We start from the raw sequence: 25,571 nt of genomic DNA, 5'->3' as shown, positions 1-25,571 counted from the left end.
CCGGCTAAAGGACAACAGACTGGGAGGGAAGAGCGCTGGGTTACAGGGGGAAGCGTGGTTGGCTTTCCACCTGACACCAGGTCCTTTTTCCAACCATCAGCTGCTTAGAAAAGAGAGATTCTTTGCTTCAGATTCGAGCTGCGTGAGAACAACTCTCGGAAAGATATCGCAGCATCTCCTGTTCCTCCTCCCTTCCCCGAAGGCAAGCCCGGGGGATCCTGCCTTTCAGCCGAGTGTTGTCGGAGGAGTCCTGCCCCTCCCGCAATCCCTTCTTCCCGATGGCATCTTAGAAATGGCTGCTTTTGGTTACGATTTTAAGAGGGGTTTCTTCTTCATCTTCCTATTAATTAATTTTCCTGTTGCCTGGACAGCCAGGACCCACTCCCCAGTGACCTCCTCTCCCGGTGGGGGTGGTCGGCGAGCAACCATCACAGTTCGGATTCAGGGGTGCTGGCCAGTAGGTACCCACTCCCGTATCGTCCGTTGGGGGCACTGCTCATTTCCATGGGGGAATTGCTCCCGGGACCCAGGTAGGAACGGTGCGTGGGCATGGGGGACGGGGTCTCGCTGGGCACTTTGCTCAGGATAAAGCGGGTCTCATCGTTGTCTTCCAAATTGGAGATGTCCTTCATCATCCGGCCCTTCTTGTAGGTGACAGAGAGGGCGTTGGAGCCATCCGACACGAGGTGGAACTGTCGGAGGATGAAGACCAGAGGCAGAGGGAGGGATGCCAGGATGATCAGGGAGATGAGGATAGCCATGGCCCAGGTTGGGTAGAAAAGGAACTTTTCTGCAGCCTGGAAGAGACAGATATTAGCGTCAAGGGGCTGTTACAGCAAAGGTGATGCACACCAGGTACAACGTCTCCTACGTGCCAGGCAATTCCCACTGCCTCCTGCCAGACTTCATCCTCAGGGGCACCACATGAAGCTATCAGAAGGTGGGTTCAAATCAAGGAAAAGGAGATGGTCCTGCACACAGCGTATAGCTGGGGAAGCAAACCAAAATCCAAGCTCAAACTTCAGCCCATGGTCAGAGCTGGCTGGAGACTTCCGGGCAGTGTGGACAAACCTGAGTGCTTGCAGAGGATGCGTGACCACAGGCAGGACGTCTCCCAGCAGGAGAGGGGAGGAGAAATGAGCAGAGCTGTGAAGAGCAGGGTGGTCTGCAGCTCTCAGCTGCCCCCTGCTCAGCCTGGACCTGGGGTGGAGGTGGCTGTGGGGAAGAGAGCTGTGCTCACCTCCTCTCTGATCCATGCGCTGTAGCCCGGGGGGCTAACTCCCAGCTGGATGATGCTGGCGGTCATGAGCACAGCCATGCAGATGGGAGAGACGTACTTCCAGGTGTAGTAATAGAACTGATAGGGCCGGAAACCCAGCATTTCTGTCAGCTCCTGCATGAACCTGCCAAGAAGAAGAGATGGAACCACGCCGTTCCCCACCTTGAAGTGAGAAACTCCCTCCCAGCAGCCCCCATTGTAAGTTTTGCTCAAGGTAGAGCCTGAAGAACAATCCAGCTAATCCAGGCAAGCATCTCAGTGTCCCTCAAGCCTGTAGGACTGGTTGGGAACCTCCTAAGGAAAAGGCCATTTGAGCATTAGCCAGAGCCTCCTTTGCTCTGGCCAACTTGTAAACAACAAGAACAGGCACTGGGGGGAACAAGGTCTCCTTCCAGAAGGACCTGGAAACCTCAGACAAAAGAGTAATCACAAGTGACAGAGCACCACAACCAACAGCAGATACCCATGAGAAGGACCTGCTCCTGGGGCTGGGTTACACCTAGGGCAGGGCAAGAGGATCAAGGTGAACTGAGTTCCTGCCTCTATAAGGTAGCTGCCCCTGGGACATTTGCTCCATCAGAGCTGGCCTCCTGGGGAAAAAGTCATACGGAAAAGAGCTGAAGGAGGGGTTTTTTTTAGCCAGGAGTTACAGCGCAGTTATTCTTTTTGTTGTACAAACGCCTTACTTCTTGGTGCCGTAAATCCAGGCCACAGCAATGTTCTCCAGGATGACCACGACCGTGAGCGGCAGCGTGGCTGAATAATCATCAAACATGGTGACAAAGTAATTCCCAGAGCGCTGCACAAAGATCAGTCCCACCAGGAAGGCGAAGATGCAGCAACCAACTGTGGGGAGCAAACGGGCATGGTCAGCAAAGCACCCCAAGGGGAACCAAGGCCTCCACCATAAGGTCCATTCCCTGCATTAGCAGGCCCCAGTACATGTCCACGATGTCCACACTCTTCTGGAATGACTCCCCAGGGCAATGGGGACCCTCCACCCCTTCCCCAGGAAGTTGCAGGAGAAAAGACCTCACCTGTGAACACTTCCTTCCGCACCTTGAAGGTGTCGATGATGGGCGTAGTGATGCCTGACATGGTCCCGATCATGCTCCCCAACCCCAGGTTTATCAGCATCAGGAAGAACATGACGGACCAAAATGGTGAGGCTGGGAAGTGGGTCATGGCTTCCGTGAAGGCAATGAAGGCCAGGCCAGTTCCTTGCACCGACTGTTCAGGGGGAGATAGGACCAAAAGATGAGAAGAAACATGTCAGGAACACAGCCTGCAAGCCCCTGCATGCCTCAGGACTCTCTCACTGAACCACTCTTCAAGGAAAGAAAAATCCAGTCTGGTACCCCAGCCTGGAAACGGTGATGACCCTGCTAGACTTGCTATGGGCAGACCTTTCCCCCATCCCAGGAAGGACCACTGTGTGCTGGGGAAGACCATGGGGACAGGGAATCCCCATCCCTGGAGGGTCTCTAAAAACAGTTTTTCCAGATCCATGTGCCAGGAGTGACACAAGCAGAGCAGCTCCTACCAGCGAGAGGCAATGGAGTAGGTGACCTCCCGGTCCTACTAGGAGTGCCACCAGGTACCTTGTTGAGTTCATCTTCCAACAGGCAGGCGTCCAAGCCCAGTTCCTTGAAGTGCCCCTCTTTCACTGTCATGATCACCCTGTACATCTCATTGTAGTCTTTGGCGGTGAGGTGGGAGAAGTTCACGTGGGGTGGGATGAGGTCGTGGCTCAGCACGTTGGTGTTCAGGTAGCCCAAAATCTTCTCAGCATTCCTAAGGGAGAGCAGAGCCTCGTCACCCAGAGATGTCTCCTCCTTCCCAGGGTGGAGGACCAGGCCTGACCATGCAAGTCCTCTGCCCCAGGCAGGATGAACCTCCCTGGGTCACATTACCCAGGTCTCAGTCAGAGGACCTCTTTGCAATTTCCCAAGGCGTAAGTAAACATTGCATTACGCCTCATGACAGAGGATGCAGATGGGGGCCCACCAGGGAATGGTGGGCTTCCTTCTCAGGTTTATCTCCTGCTCTGAGACTCCACACTGCACGGCCTGGATTTTTATGGATGCAGCTCACTGTCTAAAGATAACATTGGGTGCACAAATTCACCTTCCTCCAGCTGCTTCTAGGGTACAGCACAGCAGTTCCCTTAACCTTGCAGACAAGTGGACCCCACGATGAGTGGAAACTGGGGGAAACCCAGGTGATGTCACTAGACATGTTGGATTTACCCTCAATTTGCAGACTAAGAGCCCATCTTAGGGCTGGATTTTAGGTTGGAGAAGCCGAATACCCAACTCCCTCAGCTACAAGAGGACGTCTCTGGATTTCCACGTCTTAACCATCAGGAACTTGGGTCCACCAAAACACAGTATCACCCAGCTCCAGAGCCCTTACTCTATTGCCTCCAGACCCACCACAACCAGCAGCAGCAAAGACCTGCCCATCCCCAAACAGAGAAAAAGCAAATCTTACTCCACCACACATTTCTCATTCATGATGTTGGCCTTGAAGCCCAGCACAGCAAAGACAACCAGGGTGGCCAGGACGGATGTGAAGAAGTTGATGAAGGAGACCAGCGTGGCATCAAAGTGGCAGTTGTTGTCCTGCTTGTTGTAGCTGGAGAAGGCGATGACTCCTCCGAAGCCTAAGCCCAAGGCGAAGAAAACCTGCGTAGCTGCCTCCCGCCACACCTGGGGATCTAGCATCTTGTCCAGCTTGGAGGGGAAACAGAAGAAGAAGTCAGGTGGTTTGGTGGCCCCACAACTCATCCCAGTGGAGCCAGAGCTAAATTAAAAGGCTGCTGTGCCTAGAACCTGGGCTGGTTTTGGAGCAGCCATGGGCATGCTTTGATCTACCACAACCAGGTCTTGCATTATCCAGCACTCGTAGGTCCTTTTTCTCTTTCCCACAAAGGGCAAAATTGAGGCCTGGAGAAGGGCAGGAGAAGATTTGACCTGACCATGTCTCTGGGTGCTCCATCTGCCCCAGAGCCCAAGCTGGGTGCCCGATCTCCCAGTGCAAAGCCCTAGAGCTTCCCAGTGGACCACCCAGCTGCCCTGGGGAGCTGGTGTCCCCGTCCCCCCACTCAAGGGAGCCACGTGCCGTCCAGCAATGGGTCTCCATCCTCCCCTGGCCACCTCCTGCCTCCCGAGTGCCTGGAGCACTCAAAACCAAATGTCTCGCTTGGTGGATTTGTTTAACCTCCCGTCCCCCCAGCCACATCCCGCCTCTCCTGCGAGTCAGAGCCGCAGGCCGGAGGCCTCCGAGCATCATTCATCAAGAGATCATAATTAATATCTTCTAACAGCTTAACCGGCTGAGCTGACTCATCTACATCCCTCCTTAATTAATTAATTAGCATGTTAATTAATGGATGCATACCACCAACGGAGGTTTTGCTGCCAGCCAGCATCTGCCCATGAAGTTTTTAAATATATCGCCTCGGGCACCCCCACACCCCAAGCCTGGCGTCTGGGCACCTAAAGGTGACGGGAGCGATGCTAAGGCTCAAAGCAGCTCCAGGGTGGTGAGTTTGCGGGGCTCTGGCTGTCCTGGCCGTACCCCGTATTTAGGGTGGCACATCCTGATGATATATCAGGGTCTCCGAGGTAGTTTGGGGTTGGTACTCTGGTTTTTGAGGTGGGGAAAATAGGGTGTGACCAGCCGGGAGGAGAATCTTCTTGGAGTCTGCTGGGTTTGGAGACTCTTACCTTGGGTGTGAACATGTGCATGATCCCATCCACCGCTCCGCGCAGCAGAAGACCCCGCACCAAGAAGCAAACCAGCACCACGTAGGGGAAGAGCGAGCTGAAATACATCACCTAGGGCGAGAGGGATGCAACACGGGCACAATCTCATTTACCGCCCGCTGAGCTCAGCCACCTCCCCATCCAACCCAGGGACAACAGGGGCGAGAAGGGAGGGCCACCCTCCCCAAAAGGAGGTCTGCTCCTCAGGCAGCACAGGATGCTACAAGCGCTGAAGCTCAGGTGGATTTGCAAAGTGCTTGGACACACTTAAGGGAGAAAATCTGCTGAATGCGAAGATGCTGGTGTTGGCTCAAAAAATCCTTGAAACAAAAACTGCTGGGGCCCGGGGGAGCCCGAGGGAAGGACAGCTCTGCACCCCCACCCCATGCTCTTCCCCCAGCATCCGCCAAGGGCTGCGGGCAGCCCCAGCTGGTTCCTGGCACGGGGCATTTTTCCAGTGCCCCGATCAGCAGATGTGGATGGGGCTTCACCCTGGGCAGAGGAGACCTGGTGCCAAGGTCCTGCTCCTGCAGCTCACTCCCACCCCCTGCTCTCGGGGTCGCGGGGCAGGGGTCTCATCACCCTCTGCTACCGGCCAACGCACCAGATGTTTTGCAGAGCACATCTGGAGGCAGGGATGTTCAAGCGTCCCAGGAGACCATACCCTTCTGCATCTGACGCAGCCTTGCTTAAAATGTCAACGGCCTCTGCAAGCTAACGGCATCCCTCTCCCAAAGCTTTCTGTTCCTTCCGGCTCTGCTTCCCGTGCGCAGAGTCCCAGTGCTCCCCCCGCGAAGGCAGGCTCAGCTCCCACCCCTACCTCCTACGAGCATCCATCGAGATGGTGTGCATCAGGGGATCGGACAGTTGCTGGCCCCCGAATGCAGGGGCTGGGCCAGTGATTTGGCTAGCCCTGATGTGGCTGAGCCCTGGGCCATTGCTGCGGGTGTCAGCTGGACTAAACTTCTTCCTCTTTTCATCTTATTCTGGATCCCCCTAGAGATGGCCCCAACTCTGGAGTGGGTGTGAGCATCCCTCAATGGACACGGCATCCTCCAGCCACCCCAGATCAGGGCAGGAGAGCGTGGTCCAGGCAGGAGGTTTCTGCCTCGAGGACAGACCCCAGCGAGGCTCAGGTGGCCACCAATACCCACCTTCCCCGAGGACTGGATGCCTTTGATCATGGCCAAGCCAACAAGGCTCCAGGCCACCAGCAGACACAGGGTCATCTTCCAGTTGAGCCCTCCACTCTCCGAGATGGAGTTAGAGATGTCCAGGGTCTCCCGGTACCAGAAGTAGGTGGTGGCCGAGCTCCTCTCACATTCAGTCTCCACAACTGCAACCGAGCAGAGGCAGGAGAGCGTGAGGGGCTTGGGGGAGAGTCACCCACCGTCTCTTAGGGGGATGAACATCAATTAATGTCAAAGACCTGCCGGAGCCAGCCGGGGAAGGCAGGCACCCCTGGAAACTAAGGGACAGGAATTAATGGGGCTCATTTTTAGCAGGAAAAAGAAGAGATGGGACATAAAGCCATTGTCAGGTGAAAATAAGATGTTAAATACAGGGAGAGACATTTGCATTTGCTATAAAACCTCCCAGAGTGTCCCAAGATGATGCTCAGACGCTGTTAAACACCATTAGCTCCATCAGCGTCTCAGTCGGGCACTGATGGAGCAGCCAGGTGAGCCCTGCCTGCCTCCCTCCGTGGTCCTGGGTCAGATCCTGGCCCTGAGCACCAAGGTAGCCTGGAGACCCAAGTTCTGGATCCCCAAACTGGCATCAAATCCCATCACTGGGGACAGACCCCGAGGGTACAGCATGGGAGAGACTCGTCCAACCCAAGGAAAACATCTCCAGATGATCAAGGCAGCTGGACCGGAGAGGACCCAGTGACACCTCAACCTCCAGTGTCCCCAGCCTGTGATAGCTACAGATATTGGGGGTCCCCACAGTCCCCCCCTTCCCTGGGAACTGCTCCCTCCCAGCCAAGCCTGCCCCCGTGCCAGTAGCCATCCCTTACTGGCCACCGAGCCGTTTTTCACGATGGGGCACTCGCTCCAGGGCAGAGGGTACTGGAAGGACTTAAAGAAGTAGAAGATGCTCCAGCCGATGATGACGTTGTAATAGAGACCGACAAAAAAACAGACCTGGGGGGAGGAAGGAGGATACGATATTAAATCGTGACAGTGGCAGTGACACTGTCCCCAACAGACCTCCCGCTGGGCAGGGACCCCGGGGGGAGCAGGGCTGTTGGGATCAGGGGATGGGCTCATTCCCAGCCAGCCCTAAACCCACAGGTGGAGCTGGAGAAGCTCCCCTTGACCTCTCAAATCTCCGCACGGGGCCCCTCAACGTTTGTTTTCAGGCCACCACCCCCCACTTTGCAGCTTGCAAAGCCATCCCACGCACCCCGAGGTGAGGGTCCGAGGGGACCCGTGGGTGCACTCACGAGGCAGCTGGCATAGCCGATGCCCCCCAGGCGAGGACAGATGTAATTCCAGACGCCGATGCTGCCCCGGCGGATCCGCTGCCCCACCGCCAGCTCCAGGAAGAAGAGGGGGAGCCCGATGATGATGAGCAGGACCAGGTACGGGACCAGGTAGGCACCTGGTAGAGGAGAGAAAGCTCATCGTGGACCCATCTCTGCCTGCTCTCATGTAGGCAAGGATGGACGGACAGGGATGGACAGGCAGAGCTGGGACGGGCTCTGCCTGGTCCATCGGTTCATTTGCTATGGATCTGGGAACGCAGATCAGGGCTTGGACAGCAAAGAAAACAGCCGTGGGGAGGAGCAAACACACGTGCGTGGAAGGGAAGGCTGCAACATGTGGGTACATGTGGGATAGACCCCAACGCACCCCAAGACACGCCGCACGCATACAGGCACATCCCCTACGCGCAAGGAGACACCTCCATAAGCCAACCCATAGGGACACGCTCAGGTTCCGGGCCACCTCAGACACACGGGCAGGCAGGAGCCCTCTTCTTCACCCAGGTCCTGCCTGCACGCGCGTGTCCGAGCCCAGCCGAGCCCCCTGCACCGACACGCACCCCCCACGGACACCCCGCACCCCCGGCAGCAGCATTCACCGCACCGCGTGCCGCCCGGCATGGAGCGAGGTCCTCCGGTAGGGGTAGAAAGAGCTCAAATTAGAAACTCGGTTAATCTCTGTCTAATTGAGGAGGCCGGAGAGAAATTAGCAGTTCCCGAAGCATAACCAAATGACCGTAAAGGATGCGATGACTCACGCTGCAGCGCCCGGCTGATGAATTACTCCAACCTCCTGCCAGGGGCCGAGGAACGGGCTCGGGAGCGTGTGGCTCACTCCCACGGGGCGGCAGGCGATCCAAAGGCACACGCCGGAGCCCGGTTGCTTTGGGCAAATTCCCAGCTGGATTTACACCCCAGTGACAGCCACCATCCCCTGGTCCCGGGCAGGACCTGCGGCAGCTGATGCAGCGGCGCTGCAAAGAGGTTGAGCCCGCAATAGTGTCACGAGCCGAGCGCCCTGGCAGCGGGTTGGGGATCGATGCGTTAGAAACGCAGGTGGGGAGATAAATTAAGATGCAGCAACCCCGGGCGATTAGGAAGACGAAAGGAGAGGCAGAGAGCAGGGCAGAGCTGGAGCCCGGTGTAATTTGGGAAGGACCACGAGCATCCCATCTCTGCAACGCCCTCCTGGGCATCCACATCTCGACCCGCGGACGGACGGAGATGAGACAGATGGACAAATTCAGATGCAAATTTGTCCAATATTGGAGATTTTCTTCCCGTGATCTCTGGAAAGACGGGCACCAGCTCATGCCTGTGCATCACCGTGCTCGGCAGCACCGGTGTGGAAGCGCGGCGGGCAGCGCTGCCAGCCCATGCCAGCTCCCTGCACACCAAGTCCTGGAAATTTGGCTCCAGCCCATCTTGCTACCAGCACAGAGCCGTTCTCCCCCAGCAGACACCCGCCTGGGGAGCAGGAGGGAAAGCAGCAGCCGGCAGCGCATCCCGGGGGTGCTCAGCACAGCCAGAAGTGGTCTGTCCATCGCTCCCCAGCTCCCGCATCCATCTGTCTGGCACCAGCCTCACAGCCCGGTGGGAAGCCCAGCCGGGGGCCAAGGGGTTAAATGTGGTGGGAAGAAAAGGCAGAAAATCATTGTCTGCCCCGTGGGAGAGGGGAGATGATGCCACTTGGCCAAAAGAAGAAGTGCAGGAAAGCTCAGCGATCTGCTGCTCAAGCCAGTTCCCAGCTCCGTGCCTCAGTTTCCCCAACTGTAAAATAGAGGCAATGGTCGGGGCAGCTTGTAAAGCTTTTTTTGAGATCTGCTGCGGGAAAATGTTGTACAACAGCAAAGAGCTCCTAAAAATCAGCTGCTTGTCCCAGTCCCTGCCTGGCTCGGCGCCCCTGTGTCCCACCGCCGGATGGGGCCGAGCCGACGGGTTCAAGTGGGCTGTTGTAGGTTCAATTCCCCATCTCCACTTCACAGCCCACCTGGCTTTTGGTCTAAAACCACTTGCTTAATGCTCCACACACACAGACAGCAAATTCAGGCCTGGATTTGCTAGGGGACACATCAGGATGAACCCTGGGAACACAAGCTGCTCCTCCCGTCACCCAGCACCTCAGACAGCCGAGGCTAAAGCCCCACAAACGTACGGGACAGCAGAGACCTCAGCGTAAGCTGAGGAATTTTCATTCGTTGCGCTAATTACAGCGAGTTATTGACTGTTGTGCCAGTGGGGAAACTGAGGCACAGCTGGGTTAAGTGCTTACAGAGAAGCAGGACTCTGGATCTCCAACCTCTGGGTCTGAGCTGGTTCCCAATCTCGTTGGGAGCTCATTCCCAATCTCATTTAATCGGGAAAACCTGCTTGGAAGTCAGATGCGGAGAGCTGTGTAACGAAGCCAGCGGCGCCGTATCGATCTATCCCAGCCCTGAATTTACCCCAGGCTCTGCCTCCGACCTCCTTCAGGCCGCGCATTCAACCCTCCCCGCTGCATCCGCTGCACACGCGCACCGGCGCATGCAACGCAGCTAACACAGGCGTCCCAGTCCCGCAACTCCTGCGGGTGCTTGCTGCGACCTAAGACCCCGCATTGGTTTTGCAAAGCCGTGCTGCGCCAAAACCGAGCCTCGCCTGGACCCAAACTGGGACACCGGGAGCTAAGCGTGCCGGCGGCTGGGAAGATGCTGGGATGCAGGAGCCGGCCGCAGCGTGCTCCATCCCAGCCGGGGAGGGAAGGCGACGGGGGTGCGAGCAGCCCTGGGGTGGGAAGTGCTGACTGCCCAGGTCTTCATTTGGGAGAATGACTCATCGTGAAGATGACACCAGAGACGTTTGAATTCTTGAGGACGCTGCAGGTTTGCCAGCTCCGGGGCTGGGGGCTTGCCGAATGATGCAGCGCCGGGAACAAGGGGAGTGCAAGGGGGAGAGGGGAAAGCTGGGCTGGTCCTGGCTTCGTTCAACGCCGCTCGGCTGCTTCCCATCGCTGCCGGGGGAGAGACCTCGAGGGCTGGGTTTGGGTTAATGATGGGCAATTAGCCCTCTCATCAGTGTCGTGAAGGGTGTCGGGTCTCAGCACAGCTGGAAGAGACCTCCAGGCTGCTCCTGGAAGCCCAAGGAGAGGGGGCATGGGGTGGGATGGGAGGACGGGCTGGTTGAGAGGAGGATTCGGGAAGAGGCTGGAGCCTACACAACGTGGCTTCAGGGCCTTGGGAAGCGGAAGGACTCTCCTTTTTTTTTACCCCCTGGTTTCCAAATTGCCCCAACAGGAATTGGGGGCTGCAGCAAGAAACCCCGGCTCCCGCCCTGGGATTCATTCGCCTTTGGAGCCGGCAGGCGGACACCCTTTAGCAAGGGGCTGACCTGGAGGTTCCTGCGTCTCTGCACCGATGCCCCTTTCCTCCTTCAGAGCCCAAATAACCCCCGTCCTGCCCCGGGATCCACACCCCGACGTGCAGCGAGGCAGGATTGGGCCATACCCCCTTCCCCACGGGCTGAGCCCGTCCCTGCCCCATCTCTCACCTCCTCCGTTCTTCTGGCAGAGGTAGGGGAAGCGCCAGACGTTGCCCAGCCCCACGGAGTAGCCGATCTGCGCCAAGATGTACTGCAGCTTGCTGTTCCACGCCGGCCGGTTCTCCGCATCCAGCTCCTCCTCTCCATCCTTCTGCTTGTCCCAGGTCTCTCCCGTCACGTTGAGGACGCTGCGTTTGTAGTCCACGGGCTCTTCGTGGGCTAGCAAGTCGGCCACCGACTCGGTGACGTGCTCGCTGCTGTGCTCCCGCTGCGTCACCTTGCTGTTCTTCGGCATCGGGACGGTTCCGCGTGGCCCCGGGGGGCGGGATGGGGCGAGGGGAGATGATGAGCGTCCCGCAGGGAACGGCACCCGTGTGAGCTACAGCTCGGGCCTCACCTCCTCTTCATCAGCAGGACCTGGGTGGGGAAGGGGTCAACAGAGGATGAGTTGGTTTTGCCTTACCCCAAGGACGTCCTGGTGCTGGTGGGAGAGGGGTCTCCATCACCCCATGCCTTGGGGACCCTCCCTTTGGGCTGGGGGATGCTAAGGGCCCCCTTCTCCATGAATGATGGACCTGCTTCAGCATTCACGGAGAAGAGCCTCCCACAACCCACAGAAGGGAATTTCCCCGGGCTGCAGGGGACGGTGACAAGTGATGGAGCCAGTCGCATCGCCCTCACATCTCTTTTATCCTCTAACAACCCCGTTCCCGGGCCAGCAGCACCAGCGAGGGCTTGACACCACATCCAGCCCCACTCCCTCCCCTCCTGGCCCCTCGGCAGAGCCCGGGCTCAGCCCCACGATGGGTCAAAAGCGCTGGGGGGACAGTGACAAACACCCCCGGGCCATCTCTCCACCCCTGGATGTTATCAGGAGCGACTTAAAAGCCTGGGAGCCTCCTGCTAAATCTTCCCAGAAGCTTTACAACAGATAACGGCTGCAAAACAGCGGCAGCCGAGGCAAAGCCATCAATCGTCCCGGCCCCTCCACCTTCCCAACCTTCATCGTGGGCCAGCCATGCCCGGGGAGAGCCGTACCAGTCCCACAGCATCCACACGGTTACACCAGTTACACCAGTTTGCCCCTGCCGCCTCATTCCCAAAACCGATGGCACCCGATCCCATGGGTGCGGGGCCGGGATGGACGCAGGCAGGGTAATTTTTGGACCCACGGAAGGGAGAGTGGGTGCGAGCGGGGGTTCACCGCCGGCGTGGTGATGGGTGGATACGCGTGGCGGGTCGCGTTTGCAAACAGGGATGACTCCGGCTGCGGGAATGATCCTGCACGGAGGCCTTCCAGGGGGTGCCCACAACCCAGCTCAGCCCTGCAGTGCTCACCCCCACCTCAAAAACCTTGGGGGCATCAGGGAAATCCATTCTGCTGGGCTGGGGCTCCCCAGGAAAACACCATGTCCTTCCCCACCATACTGGGAGAACTGGGGTCGGACTGGCAGCTCCCACACCAGCTGGGATCGTGGAGTTCCACCAGCTGGGGAGAAGACACAGAAAACCCACAAGAAACCCCACATCTTGGAAAAATGACTCTTCCAAAGGGCCACGCTTGCTTCTTTTCTCTCCCCTCCATCTCTGCTTCCCAGGGGACACCAGGCTGGTCACCAAGCCCTGGAAGAGCGATGGTGCCATGCCCAAGGACCTGTCCCACCCCGGCCTGGCCGCAGCATCGTTTCACCCTCACCCTGGAGCCTTTCTCCTCCCGTTCAAAGCTCACAGAAGACCCAGGTGACAAACATCACAGGTGACATTGCACAAATAACCCATCAGCGCAGTCCTTGGGGCAGCCAACCCTCGGTGCGGGTGGCCGGTCCCTACCAGGGTAGATGATACAGGATGGACCTCCCGCTGTCCCCCCTAGGCGAGCAGAAGGAAAACTCTCTCTTGTTATTCCAGAGCCATCCCCGTTGGACAAACATCTATCTTTTTGACCCAATTCAGCCCCAAGCAAAGCCCACAATCCCAAACCTTTCCAGAGCGGCGGGTTCAGCCCAGGCACCAAAGCCCATCCTCAACCATCGCACCGAGGTCCCGACCGGGGAGGGAAGCATCGGCAGCAGGAAACCTCGCTCTCCCTCACCTTGGTTTTTTTTCCACCCCTGAAGAAAATTCCCTGTTTGCTAGGCCCCGTTCCGATTAGAAAAGCTATTTTCGGCTGTCGGCTGCATCCGTTGCCAGGCAACCGTGTCGGCTCCACATCTTTCCTGAATCCAGCTCCTCCGGAGAAGCCGTTTGAATTATTCTTTCAAGCCTGGCCCAGCAATGTTTAATTTCCTAACGAGGGTTCATTCACATAAACCGCTCATGGCTTGATCGTGGCAATTACTGGCACGTGGCTGCCCGGGGCTGGAGCATCCTCAGCCAGGATGGGGACAGGCACAGAGGGTAGGGAAGGGCTTCATCCAGCCACCAGGAAATCGCTGGGATTTCCATCGATTTTGCATCAGGCTCTGTATAGATTAGTGCAGACCCGGTTGAATCCCTCACGAGTTGTTTGCTGTCTGCTCAGGGAGCTCCTTCCGAGCCAGGGTGACTCAGACCTTCAGAAGGACTCGGCCCCGGGGGCTAAAGTCTCTCTTTATATTAGGGATAGAGCCCAGAAGACCTCGGATCCACTGGCTGAGCCCCCAGAGCTCAGTGCCCCATGGCGAGGGCACCCAAACAGCTCAACCCCTTGGAGCAAAGCCTGGGAGGTGCCCAGAGCTCCAGAGAAGGTGGTGTTGAGCCAGGCCAGCACGATGGGGTCAGGACAGACCTCACAGCATCTCTCTCTGGATCTCTACCTCTCCCTCTCCTCAGTTTAGGTCCCCCCCAGTGTTATCCGCAGGAGCCGAGAGGCAGCGGGACACAGCGGTCCTTGAGGAGCAGGTTTCTTCAAGCTCTCAGCGCCTTGGAGGACACTCAAGACAGCAACGTTCCCAAAGGATTTAGGGATCAAAATGGGTGCTTGGCTGCTCTTCTGGGGCTGGGGCAAGGGCTCTCTAGGCATTGGGATGAGATGACACCAGAGGATGAGAGGAGGGTGAAGGAACAAAGGGACAAGTCTTCCTCCCCACGTGAGATGCACCCAAATTGAACTAGAGCAGGGGAAAACCGTGGTAGAGGTCCAAATCTTGATCCCGGCATGGCTCCGTCACTGTGGCCCCATGGCTTGCTTGGGGAGGTCCTGCTTTCTCCCAAATGGCTCAGCCCCAGCCTGGTGATGGTGCTGTTGCCCAGAGGAGATCCAGGCCTGAAGGAAAGGACCGATCCCCACAGCGATGCCATGAGCATACCCAACCTTTGCCATTCACGTCCCTGCTGGTACCGTGAGATGAGCCCAGGCAGAACCAGCACAAAGCCACCGACCCAGACGGCACCGGGACCCAATCCAGGGAACAGTGAGGTCAACTGGGCTCTTCCTATTAATTTCCCCCAGCATCAGCTGCATCAGCCCCAAGGTCCGCACACCTCAAATTGGAAAGCATAGTCCAAATCCATCTGAGAAAGGTATTTCCACTCATTTCTTTGATTGAAAAGGGAATTTAATCAAAAATTCATCTGCCAAAAATAATATCACCCTGCAAGAAAGATGAGGCAGATCAGCTGACAACCAGGAGCTTTCCGGGCTGGAGAGAAACAGAAAACCCTTGTCACTGACAGATGGAGATTCAGCTTGTTTACTTAGCCCTCATGACCTTAATTTTCTTAAATGTGCATTTTTTCTTTCTCTTTAGAAGACAGATTAGGGTCTTTCAGAGCCCACAGCTTGTAATAACCTGACTTGCGCTGCCGGACCAGGGGTGCCTTTGCACCAACCACCTTGCCCAGGTAAAACCAGTGTTGATGCCACCCATGCAGGTGCCTGGAGAGGGACCACGGCTTTTCCCACGGCAAGACCAGGGAAAGGACCAGTTTGTGCTGGGGTCGGTGCTACTGTCTCTAGAGATCACTTGAGCGCAGCCAACAACATCCCGCAGGGCATTACGAGGGGAGACGTTGGGGAAAAGCATCACTGGGTTGTCCCTGGGGGTAACTTACCTCCTGCATCTCCCACCGCTTGGTGGCCCTAGGTATCTCCTGGAATGGGATTCCCACTTTCATGGTCCCCAATGGGTGCCTTCATGTCTAACCCCTTGCAGGACCTCAGCCCCCACGCAAAGCAACCACCATCCCCTGAGCCCCGCTGCCGCACCAGACTCGCTGGCTGAGCCCGGGGCTCCTGCTTGCACCAAGTGACAAGTCCCCCCTGTCCGGGTGACACAGGGGTGGCCTCGACCACTGTATCCCTTTGCACTGACAGCTCAGGAGCCACCGCTGCAGCGGGTCGAAGGCAGATGGCAATGGTTTGCCGTGGTACAAGCTGGATTCACCCCACCCAGGGAAGGGGCAGAGATGGAGAAGCTCCTGCTTTGCTACACCCAAGGGGTTTAATCCCTGCCTGGAGGCTCCCATCGATCACAGCCGGAGACAGAAACACCCACCGGGGAAAAGCTGCTATTTGGGATGAGTGAAGACCTCCGGGAGCCGAGGGCACCGCATCCCCCAGCCCAGCCCTGCCAGCAGCATCACAGACGGTTCAGCGGAGGAGGGATGCTCCGAGCCTCGTGTCCTGCCTCGGCCCGTCCTTGCTTTCTCGGGAAGGCGGCTGGGGAGCAATAAAGCAGGCTGGAAACGTGTCAGCAAAGCTTTCAGCTAGGCCTGGGAGCACAGAGGCAGGCGGGGAGGAGATGGGGATTTACAGCAGCCTCCGAGGAGGGCAGTCACCAGCAGCAAACGTGCTCTGGGTCTGAAGGACAGGGGGAGATTTCTCCTTTCCTGTGTCCAAATTCTACATTTATACCCTGTTTGGGTCCATAAAGGGGAAACTGAGGCAGGAAAAAACATAGGCTGAGGTTGGGTGAATTCAAAATTAACTTCTAAACCATGGGGACTCTCTGCTGGTCCCTCCCTACCCCACCACCTCCCCTCCGTCAGCTGCCACCCAGCTTCCAGGCAAATCCCCAGCAGCTCCTAAAGGAGAGGGGAAAGCTGCTGCTGGCGAAGCATTCAGCTCACCCGGCCGGGAAGCTCCGGCTCATTCCATCAAGGTCACAGAGCAGGGAAGGGAGGGGAAGAGCAAAGGGGCCAGAGGCACAGAGGGATTTCAGGAGGTGGAAGGCCAACTCTCGGGTTCAGGCTGGGAGATCTCAGCATCAATTTGCAGCTCCCCATCCTCCCCGACACACACGGGGCCAGGGAAACCTTGCACCCAGGGCCAGGCTTTTTGGTGCAGATGGGGAGACCGAAGCAGGGAGGGGAAGGGACGGATCCAAGGTCACCCAGGAAGCCAGAGAGCCTGGGAAGGAGAGGCGGAGGGAAGGAACAAGCATCCCTCCCGTCGCCCCTCCGTACGCTGCAAAGCCAAGCAGCAAAGGGAAGGAGCCCGGGATGCACATCCCGGCTTTGAGACCCCATCACGAGAAAACCAGCTCCAGGCCCCTACCTGCTGCTCCCCGCGGTCAGGGGTGCCTCTGCGACGGGAGAGGGATCGCCCCCGCAGAGCGGGTCCTGTGGGAGGTATCCCACCGTCAGGAGGTGTCCTGCTCTTACAAGCCGCAAGAAATCAAGGGCAGGACCCTCCCAGCAGCATCCAAACTCCGCTTCAAAGCCCCGAGAAGAGACTTTTGCCCCCCACGGAAGCGCTGCAGCTCTGATCCCCCCAGCCCTGCTCCGAGGACCTTCCTGCAGCCTCCTTGATGCAAACCTCCCTTCCCCGAGCCAAGGCCGGTCCAAGATGCCTCCATCTTAAATCTATTCAGTGCTGGGGCTTGCTCCTCCCTGCTCGTCCTCTCTGGTTCCACGGAGAAGGTTTTTGCCATCTGGGCTCATTAGGGCTGCTCCCTCTCTCTCCCTTTCTTTAAACGATCCCTGTTAATTAGCGGCAGGCTCTCACCGCCCTGCGGAGATGACACGCGGTGACTCAGTCCCACCAGCCGAGCTGCACCCCGGTGTGCTCCCTCCCTTACGCCCACGTGTGGAGAGGCACAAACTTCGGACAGGGTCGGCGCGAGCAGATGGGAGAGCGCAGGGGTGCCTGAGGACAAGGGCACCCGCAAGAAGCTTTACTGGAAAACCAAGCTCCCAGCCCCGACGCGGGGCACGCACCCGGCATTTCCCCGCCGGAGATGCTCCGCACCGCGTCCTTCCCGTGCAAACACCCAGGCCCGCTTTAGCATCATGACACAGGAGCGGTTCACATTCGCCGGTGAATCAGAGCTGCCTCCGCTTCTGTCTTACACCCACCCAAGCGGCTTTCGCCAGCAAAAGCGCCCAGATGTTATAAATAACCCCCAGCTCCTATAAAGGCAAGCAGAGGTGGGGCTACCCCAGCCACCGCCACCCTCGCCACCCCAGAGGTGGGTGCCTTTCCAACCGCCCCCAGCTCGGGTTTTTTTACGCCCCGTGGTAGGTTGTGACATTACAGCGAGTCTTTTCTTCAGGAGGTGCCAAGAAACCTTCAGAAAGGGCAGGTTTGCAGATGGGTCATGAGACAGACACAACAGCACCGGAGGAGGGGAAGCCTTGGCACTTGGGTTTGTCACGAAGTGTATGAGCCCATTGATTCATCGAATTTGGTCTCCTTTCATCTCTCATTTAGTATCATGAAAACATACATCAGCTGCAACGGCGCGTCACCGTATCAAAGCCAACCGTCATATGATTCCTTCAGGGCTCTGTTTGATTCACCAGAAGATCTTTTTTCCGGTCAGATCTCAGTGATCCCTCTTAACTCGCCCGCTCCGCCTGAAGGTTAGTGACTGAACCCAAAACCAGACCAGGTTTATCCTAAAAGGCAGCAAATGGGCAGCATCCAAATCCCTCTGCGAGCTCTGCGTCCCCCCTATTATAATTCATGAAGCTGCTGCTACGGTTGTAAACAAACAAGTCCAAATGCAACCCAGGATGGGGTAAAATCGGCGCCTCTCCTCCCAAGGCAATGGTTTAGTCTGGATGTGCGTAGGTCAGCATCTGATCTGGGGTAAATGTGATCCTCGTGACTCCACCTCAGCTCTGGTATAACTCCAGATTCCCTGCTCTGTGCAAGCCTGAAGTAGCAGTGGAGTCACTCCAGATTTAAACCAAACCCTTTTCTTTCCTATTGATTTCAGCAAAGCCGTCTCCAATTTATCCCAGAGGACAGCTCAGACCCACATTTTATCTCCCTCCCAAGCAGCTGAGCTGCAGTCAAACCACCATCCAGGTTCCTTGCCCTAGTCCCGACACCTCTAGAGAGATATTCGCAAGAAACTCTACGCCCTGCCGAGAATAGCTCAGCTACTGTGGCATTTCGGGTTTTTTCCTACCAAGACCAGAAATAGTTGCATCAGCTCCTGATGGATTCAAACCTCAGGTGCCTCAGACACAAAGCATGATCCGAGAAGCAGAAGGATTTCACCTTCTGGGTCCTTTACAAAGAGCTGGGACCAGATTTTTCAGCTGGTCTAAGCCCCACGTCCTCAGTGTGATACAAATCTGCCCTGGCCGAGATGCCAGCCTGAAACATGCACCTTTGGGCACATCCAGCCATGCAATAAATAAATGCACAGAATAAGGACTCCCCACACCCAGTACTGAGAATTGCACTAAACCAAGACCCCAAGCCCCATTTTTGTGCCTCAAAACCAGCCATCCACGTTCAGGGAGCAACGTAAAAAAAAAAAAAAAAAAAAAGAAGGGAAAATAAACCCCCAACACTTCGGGGGCCAGGAAGGAAATATTCAATGCAGCCGAATGCTTTCTCCTCTCCCAATGTTATTGTCAAGGTCAATCTGGAAGCTGCATTTCTACCCACCCTCAGGCAGCGGCTCGGAGGGGATGAGCCCCCCACCAATATGAGCCGGGTGGCCAGTGCCACCCTCCCGGTGCCTACCCCCAGCCTCTCCGGGGTGGCTTAAGCCATTTGCTGTCTCTAAAGGTCCCCCCCAGCCCTCGATGCCACCACCCTTAGGGCCACGCCTGATGCCTCCAGGCTTAGGTGTCTCCCCCCCCTCCGCCCCAGTTTAGCCCTGAGCACCTTCTCCCCAAAACCAGCACCGACAGCAGCGGTGGGGAGGGGGCAAACAAAGCAGGCAGCCCCCGGTGAGGAGGGGAGACCCCCGGGAGCGGGACCCCCGGGGCGGGGGGGAGGGAGCGAAGGGAGCAGCCTTACCTCGGCGCTGCGGCGGCTGCCCGGCGGCTCCCGGGGAGGGCGAAATTGACCCGTTCCCGGGAAAAATTGACCAGGTCCCGGGTGAAATTGACCTGTTCCCGGGAAAAATTGACCCGGTTTCCCCCCGCCCTGGTGCCGGGCGGGGGGGGGGGGGTGGGAGCGAGACCGGGGGGGCCGGTACGCGGCTACCGGTGCTGCAGGGAACCGGGCAGCCGCCGGGAGAGCAGCAGCCGCTGCTGCCTCCGCACCCCGCGGCGGAGAAGCTGAGCGGGTACCGGTGGCTGCGAGCCGGGCGGCCGCTTCTCCTTCCCCCCGCTCCCTCCCGCCGCCCCGCACCGCCACCGCTCGGCGGATGCGCGCTGGGCTCGGCCCGGCCCCGCTCCCCTTCGCCGGAGGGGAGGTAACTCCGCTCGGCTCCACACACACACACAAAAAAAAAAAAAAAAAAAAAGGAAAAGCAATTAAAATAAATAAATAAAATAAATAAATAATAAGGGACACGCAGCCCCTGACGCAGGCTTGAGTCACCAGGGTTGCACGTCAAAGCTGGGGTGCTGAGCCACCCCCCCACACACCTCTCCAAAGAGGGCTCTTGCGTTAAAAAAAAAAAAAAAAGAAAGAAAAAAAAAAGAAAAAGAGCAGTGAGTCCTGGCAGAAGGGGGGGGTTCAGCTTTGCCCACCCTGGTGCTGCAGAGAAAGGCAAAACTCCCTTTATAATGCCCCCCCTGCCCAAAAGGAGCAGCCCCGGAGGTGCCCTCCTGGCTCTGCCCTGGGGAGACAAGATTTGGTCACCCCTTTCCTCCAGGATAACTTGATATATTAGAGGAGTCGCCTTGTCTCAGACCACACAGGGCAGGCGGAGCAGGCGGGACCCAAATTCTGCTCCCCGTAACTCAGGCACAAACCCGGAGCCTGCCCTTTGAAGGCAGCGATGCTCAGGGCTGGCCCAAAGCCCGGTGACACTCAGGGACCCCAGACCCAACGCTGGGCTCAGAGGACACCACGGCTCCAGCCACACCAGTTCCCTCTCGTGCTAAAGCTGAGCCCAGGAGCAGCGCGGGCTGGAGCGAGGCTGAGCTAAGGGCGTAAGCCAGCTTTGGAGGATGAGGTATTTGCATTTATTAACCCACCTTTAATGCCGATGGTGAAATTCTGCAGGCAAAAGGGTCCCACTCCCCATCCCAACAGGACACAGTGGGATAAAGCGGCACCAGGTATTTTATCAGGAGGAAGGCAGAAAGAGCACACACAGCTCTTCAGGGCAAGCAAACCCCAAATCCAGCTTCTTAGCCAGGCTTAATTTATCATAGCCACTTAGGCTGCTTTGATGCAGTGACTGTGGTGTGGCTAGCAGAGAGCCCAGACGCACCTGTAGAGATCAGCCCTCCCTTTTGATTCAGTGCTGCCCTCCGAAAACATCTAATTGGGTTAATCAGGAAAGCCAGAGGGCTGTTGGGTTGGTTTACGGGTGGGGAAAAGGAGTTTTCAAAGGAGTTCATTGCTGGTTCAGCACCTGATGGAAATGATTAACACCTCTGGGTCCTGAAAATCCAAATTCAGCCCATCCAAACCCCAGCAGCGTAGCGTGGACACATTTCTCCAACCAGTGTGTTAATGGTGCTGGGGCTACTGGTACCAGTATCCAGCTCCTGGGTTACCTGGAGCTTGTGAGAAACCCTGACAGGAGGAAAAAAGCATATGGAAGAGACAAACCCCGGAGGATTCAGACCTCCAGCCCTAAACCACGCTCCTTCCAGCTCCTGGATCTCAACGTTTATGCACATTTCTGGCCTTTGGCCCCGTTTCCCTTTCCAGCCTATTAGGCACAAAATGATCAATTCTCCCAGGTACTTGGGAGCTCCGCCAGCGCCTGCACCGAGATCCAGCGCCCGAGTGCGAGAGCGACGGTCGTAACTCTCCCTCCTGCTCCCCCGGGAGAAATGAGGCCACGCTCCATTAAATCTTTGCCTTCCCCCATCGCAGGCAGGGGTGAGGCAGCTCGACACGACGCTTGAAGGGGAAGAGGCGCGTTGCGCTCGTGATTTACTGCCGCGCAAAATCCCCAGCGTCTGCTCGGCTTATTGCGATGTTTCCACGCATCTGACGGGGGCTGATGGACCTTGGCAGGGGCGAGGGGAGTTTGAGGCTGATGCAAACCAGCCTGGAAGAGACGGGGTGCGGGTCGAAGGCTGCCAGGGGCTCCTCTGGTTTGCGATCAGCCTTCGTGACCTCTCTGAAGACTTGACGGCTTTCTGTGTTTTAAATGGGGCATCTTGTCGCAGTCCTATCCTGTGGATCACGCTTTCTGGTTGATAGGAGAAGCCAAGGATGCGATGCCCAGGCTGGGAAGGGGAGACTTGGAGCCATCACAGCCGGGATGTCGGTGGGGTCCCCTGCTCCCTCCTACGGGGACATGCAGGGGACAGGCAACGGCAGGTATTAACGAGCAGGGAGAGAGAAATGTGCCCCACGGCACGTCACCTCCGTGGGGACCGAGAGCCCTCTGCGGGGACGCTCCCTGCTCCGCTCCCGCGCGACTGCCCAGGGGCCCGGATACAGTCAGGGGTCTGGGGCAAAGCCAGGGGGGAGAGAGGCCAGGAGACATCACGGGAGCTTCGCCCACCGTGAAATTCAAGCCCACGCGGGGTTGGTGTGAGACGGACTCTCCGCCGGCTGCGAGGTGACGGCCACCTCCGTGCAGAGCAGCATCAGGCTCATCACACGCGCTGGGAAGAGCCCAGCGATGGGAGAAAGGCCTTGCTGTCTGCAGGCACGAGAAAAATTTCCTAATTTCCAAAGATGGAGCTTTTGTATTGCATCCCGGCGCTGTCTCCATGGGGAGATGGGTATGAGCTTGGGAGGGCTGGGGAAGGGGAGCTGCAGAGCCCGCGGGCTGCAAATGCCGGCAACATAAAGCTCTCTGCGTGCCCAGAGGTTAAACAAAAGAAGATCGGGTGACCTTATTAAGGGGGTCTGAAGCAAATGGAAATCAAGCAACCTTATTAAGAGGGGCTGAACCAGCCATTTAGCTCCCCTGCTCCTGCACATAGCAGGGATCAGCCTACTCGAGCCGGGGAAGAGGCAGTTCCTGGGTCACGGGTGACTCGGTGACACCTTGAGGTGTCATAAATCCTCCCCTGAGGATTTAAAGATCTCCCTTTGGCTGGCCACACACCACCGAAGTCTGTTGCTGGTTGGTAAACTGAGGCACAGAAAGATTCCCCAGCTGTATCAGAGCTAAAAAAAAAAAAAATAAGACCAGACAAGGCTGGGTCTGGGCTCTGCCATGAACATGCACGCTCAGGACCGAAATTTCAGGTTGTGGTCCAGAAGATGCCACGGGCAGATGCAAGAAGCTCTGGCTACGGCTGCCTTTGGCTGAGGCTGATCTAGAGACTCAAAAAAAAAAAAAAAAAACAAAAATACCCCAAACCCGGTACTTTTCCGACACCAGCCTGAGCAGCGGGAACAGTCTGGATTAAAGCAGAGCATGAGTAATGTCTCTCCTGGACGAGCAGTGCCCCAGAGAGCCAGCGAAGGGCTGATACCGTGGTCGAAGATAGACGCATTTCCATAAACGCTGGAGCAGCAGCCTATAAATAACCGGCTGAATTTACCGCTGCTCTCATGTGACCCTGATCCCCGCATTTTCGGCTGCCATCTGTCACCATGGAAATGGCATCACAGGGCCACCAACCATTCATTCATAGAACTGGTCCCGGGGAGGGGGCCGGGAGCGGGGGAGGCATCGCCGAGGCTTTTTAAAGGATGAAAGTTGCAATTTGGGGAGGAAAAATACAGCGGGGGAGGTTTAGAGGGAGCGGGTGAGGATGGAGCGGGTGAGGATGGAGCGGGTGAGGATGGAGCGGGTGAGGATGGAGCGGTCCTTCCCAGGAGGGATGCAGCAGAGCCTGCGTTTCCAAACGCGTTGCAGCTGGGCGGGGGCACCCGGGCAGAGCTCTGGGAAGGGAGGGACAGACAGCCAAGCCCGGATGGACAGAGGGCAGGGATGGATGGATATCTGCAGGGAGCGCAGGGATGAATGAATCATCAGCCCCCGGCAGTTTGGAGCATCACGAGGGTGCTGCCAGCATGGGGAGATGTTTTTAGCACCCCGTCTGCCCCCCCAAACCCCTCCTGGCCACAGGGACCACCCCTGTCCCCTGTGCCTTTACGAGGAGATGGCTTAATTTACCTTATTGCCTCCTCCACTGGTGAAATGGCTCCTAAGCCCGGCTTTTCCCCCCCAAAGCAGGGTGCAAACAGGGAGGGATCAACAGGACGGTGAGCGTGGAGCTGTCGGTACGCTCAGAAGATGATTTTTCCACCTAAGCTGTCAAACCGATCTACATTCAAGTGATAATAATCGAAGGGGATAATGCCCTCCGGTTTCTAAATATGTATTTGCCTGCAAAGCCAGGGCCTGTCGCGGCTCATTCGAGGCCGGGCGCTGCTAACGCGGAGGGAAAGGAGCAGAGCCTGGGAAAGGAGAGCCCGGCCTGACTCAGGGCAGAGGAATTTCTGGCTCTTACGGAGCATTTTCCACCCAAGGATCCCAACTCGCTGCGCCAGGCTGCTTCCCCCATCCCGCGGGGCGAAGGGATGTGCCCAAGGCTACAGGTGAGGCGGTGGCACAGCCGGGATCCCGACCTGGACATTCCCCTTGGATTTGCTCTGCCCGTCGCAGAGATGCCCCATCCTCATCATCACGAAGGGGAAGAGGGACACCTCGGGCCGGTGACCATCGAACCCGCGCAGACGTGGTGGCACTTCCAAGGGCTCCCAAACCTCCCCGGGTCACCCAGAGTGACAACCCCGCAGGGTACCGTGTCCCCAGGAGAGGGACAAATGCCAGACAGCCCCAGCTGGAAACATCCAGAAACAGGGAGAAAATGACCTTTAAAAGAAAAATCTAGCATTTATTAGTGACCTTAATGAAACCAGCCCCGGTGCCCCTCCGTGCGCTCACCTGTTGGCTGTTTTTCTCTGGGGCTGCAAGGAGCAGGGACCATCTATTTTTGGCCTGGAGATCACGTCTAAAAAACAAAAGGGTGGTTGGGAGGAGGCAATAAGCCGTGTCTGAGCGCAAGAAGAAAACCACACTGCTTCATTCAGCCCCGGGGGACAAGCATGCAGGGAATAAAGGGGACTCTGCACAATAGAAGGAAAAATAATAAACCCCAGCACAGGCGTAGGAATGAGAACCATGTCCCATCGCCCCTGGGCAAGGGCTCCTACCAGCGGGACAACACGCTTTAAAGAGCTGCTGCTCCTGAGTTATGGTCTTAATTTTCTTCACATGCCGAGCTGCCATCGGATCAGACGCGGCTGAGTCTGCGTTGTGCAACGGGGCCAATTCATGAGCGCCGGGGCTGGGTGGCACCACGCTGGCTCGGGCTGCCGTGGTGGAGCAGGCTCCCTTTCCAGGTGGTTTTGGTGACCTGGATGGGTCTTTTTGGAGGGGCTTTGAGTGATCTCAGAGAGGGTTTTTTGAAGGCTTCACCCGTGGCTTGGCTGGTACTGCTTTCCCTCCCAGATCCCCAGTCCTGCCTCTCGCTGCCGGCGCTCCCCGGCTGAGCCACCTCCATCTCCCCGGAGGGTTTGCAGTGGGATAGACCCCAAAACCCCCCCTCACGGCCGGATCCAGCCCTCCCTGCCCAGCACAGGGGCCCGAGACGGGGATCCGGGATGGTCTCAGCGCCTGGACCCGCTCCGGGGAGCCGCAGGGTCCTTGGACATTTTGTCCTTGGAAATGAAAACAAAAACCCTTCAAAGGGTTGCTCAGCCTCAGATCTCCTTGCACAGCCGCTGCCGGCTGCACCATTTATTCCTGGAGGAATACAGAGAGATCTCAGCCTGCCTTTGGGCCAGCTTCTTTGAGAGGGGACGTGTGTCCCCTTTCTGAGACCCACAGGGAGGACACAGCCCGGCGGGGAGGGAGTTTGCTATGGCCTTGTCTGATGCTGCCCAAACCAACACATGGCTTGTTCCTCCGACGCTCATCCTGACCGTGCAACCTGCCTGGCAGACTCAACAGGGCTCAAAGTGCCAAAACCAGAGGATTTTCACCCCAATCCGCATCCCCTGAGGAGAAAAACCACGTCCTGGGCTCTTGAGCCAACCCCACCGAGCTGCTCATCACCCCCTGCCCTCCCCGGGAAGATAACCCCCAGCAGCTTGGCACCCGGCATCGTTCTCTACCCAGCTAACGAGAAGCAGCCAAATGCCATCCAGCCAGTCCCCACCAGTAGCTGCTTTCAACAGAAGTCACCCAGGAACCGCCCCGGGGCCATGCAGCCGCAGCAGATGGGAGCCAGCCGGCCACCTGCGGTC

General features: G+C 57.4%; 1 protein-coding gene across 2 annotated transcripts; it reads right to left on the bottom strand.

Annotated features, from left to right (window-relative positions):
• Positions 1–345: 345 nt before the first annotated feature.
• SLC6A17 (solute carrier family 6 member 17) lies at positions 346–11,351 on the bottom strand. Of its 2 annotated transcripts, none has more exons than XM_075174011.1 (11): positions 11,066–11,351; positions 7,499–7,656; positions 7,070–7,196; positions 6,204–6,385; positions 5,011–5,121; positions 3,773–4,014; positions 2,881–3,073; positions 2,317–2,509; positions 1,966–2,125; positions 1,241–1,403; positions 346–797 (listed from the first exon to the last, which is right to left on the bottom strand). In XM_075174011.1, the coding sequence occupies exons 1-11, from the start codon at positions 11,349–11,351 to the stop codon at positions 429–431; spliced, it is 2,184 nt and encodes a 727-aa protein (XP_075030112.1). In that variant the 3' UTR covers positions 346–428. The 2 variants fall into 2 exon arrangements, with proteins under 2 accessions (XP_075030112.1, XP_075030113.1); XM_075174012.1 differs by having other exon boundaries at positions 429–797; positions 2,317–2,499; positions 2,874–3,073.
• Between the last annotated feature and the right edge of the window lie 14,220 nt (positions 11,352–25,571).

Source organism: Calonectris borealis, chromosome 26 (assembly GCF_964195595.1).
Source record: "Calonectris borealis chromosome 26, bCalBor7.hap1.2, whole genome shotgun sequence".
In the NCBI taxonomy this organism is placed as follows: Eukaryota; Metazoa; Chordata; class Aves; order Procellariiformes; family Procellariidae; genus Calonectris; species Calonectris borealis.
This window is presented reverse-complemented; position numbering and strand designations above follow the sequence as displayed.

Excerpts from the sequence above, each read along its gene's own strand:
- SLC6A17 (XM_075174011.1), bottom strand. The coding sequence starts at position 11,351 with ATGCCGAAGAACAGCAAGGTGACGCAGCGGGAGCACAGCAGCGAGCAC. Across the intron at positions 3,074-3,772 it reads AATGAGAAATGTGTGGTGGA|GAATGCTGAGAAGATTTTGG; the intron begins GTAAGATTTGCT and ends GCTCTCCCTTAG. Across the intron at positions 798-1,240 it reads GCGCATGGATCAGAGAGGAG|GCTGCAGAAAAGTTCCTTTT; the intron begins GTGAGCACAGCT and ends TGTCTCTTCCAG.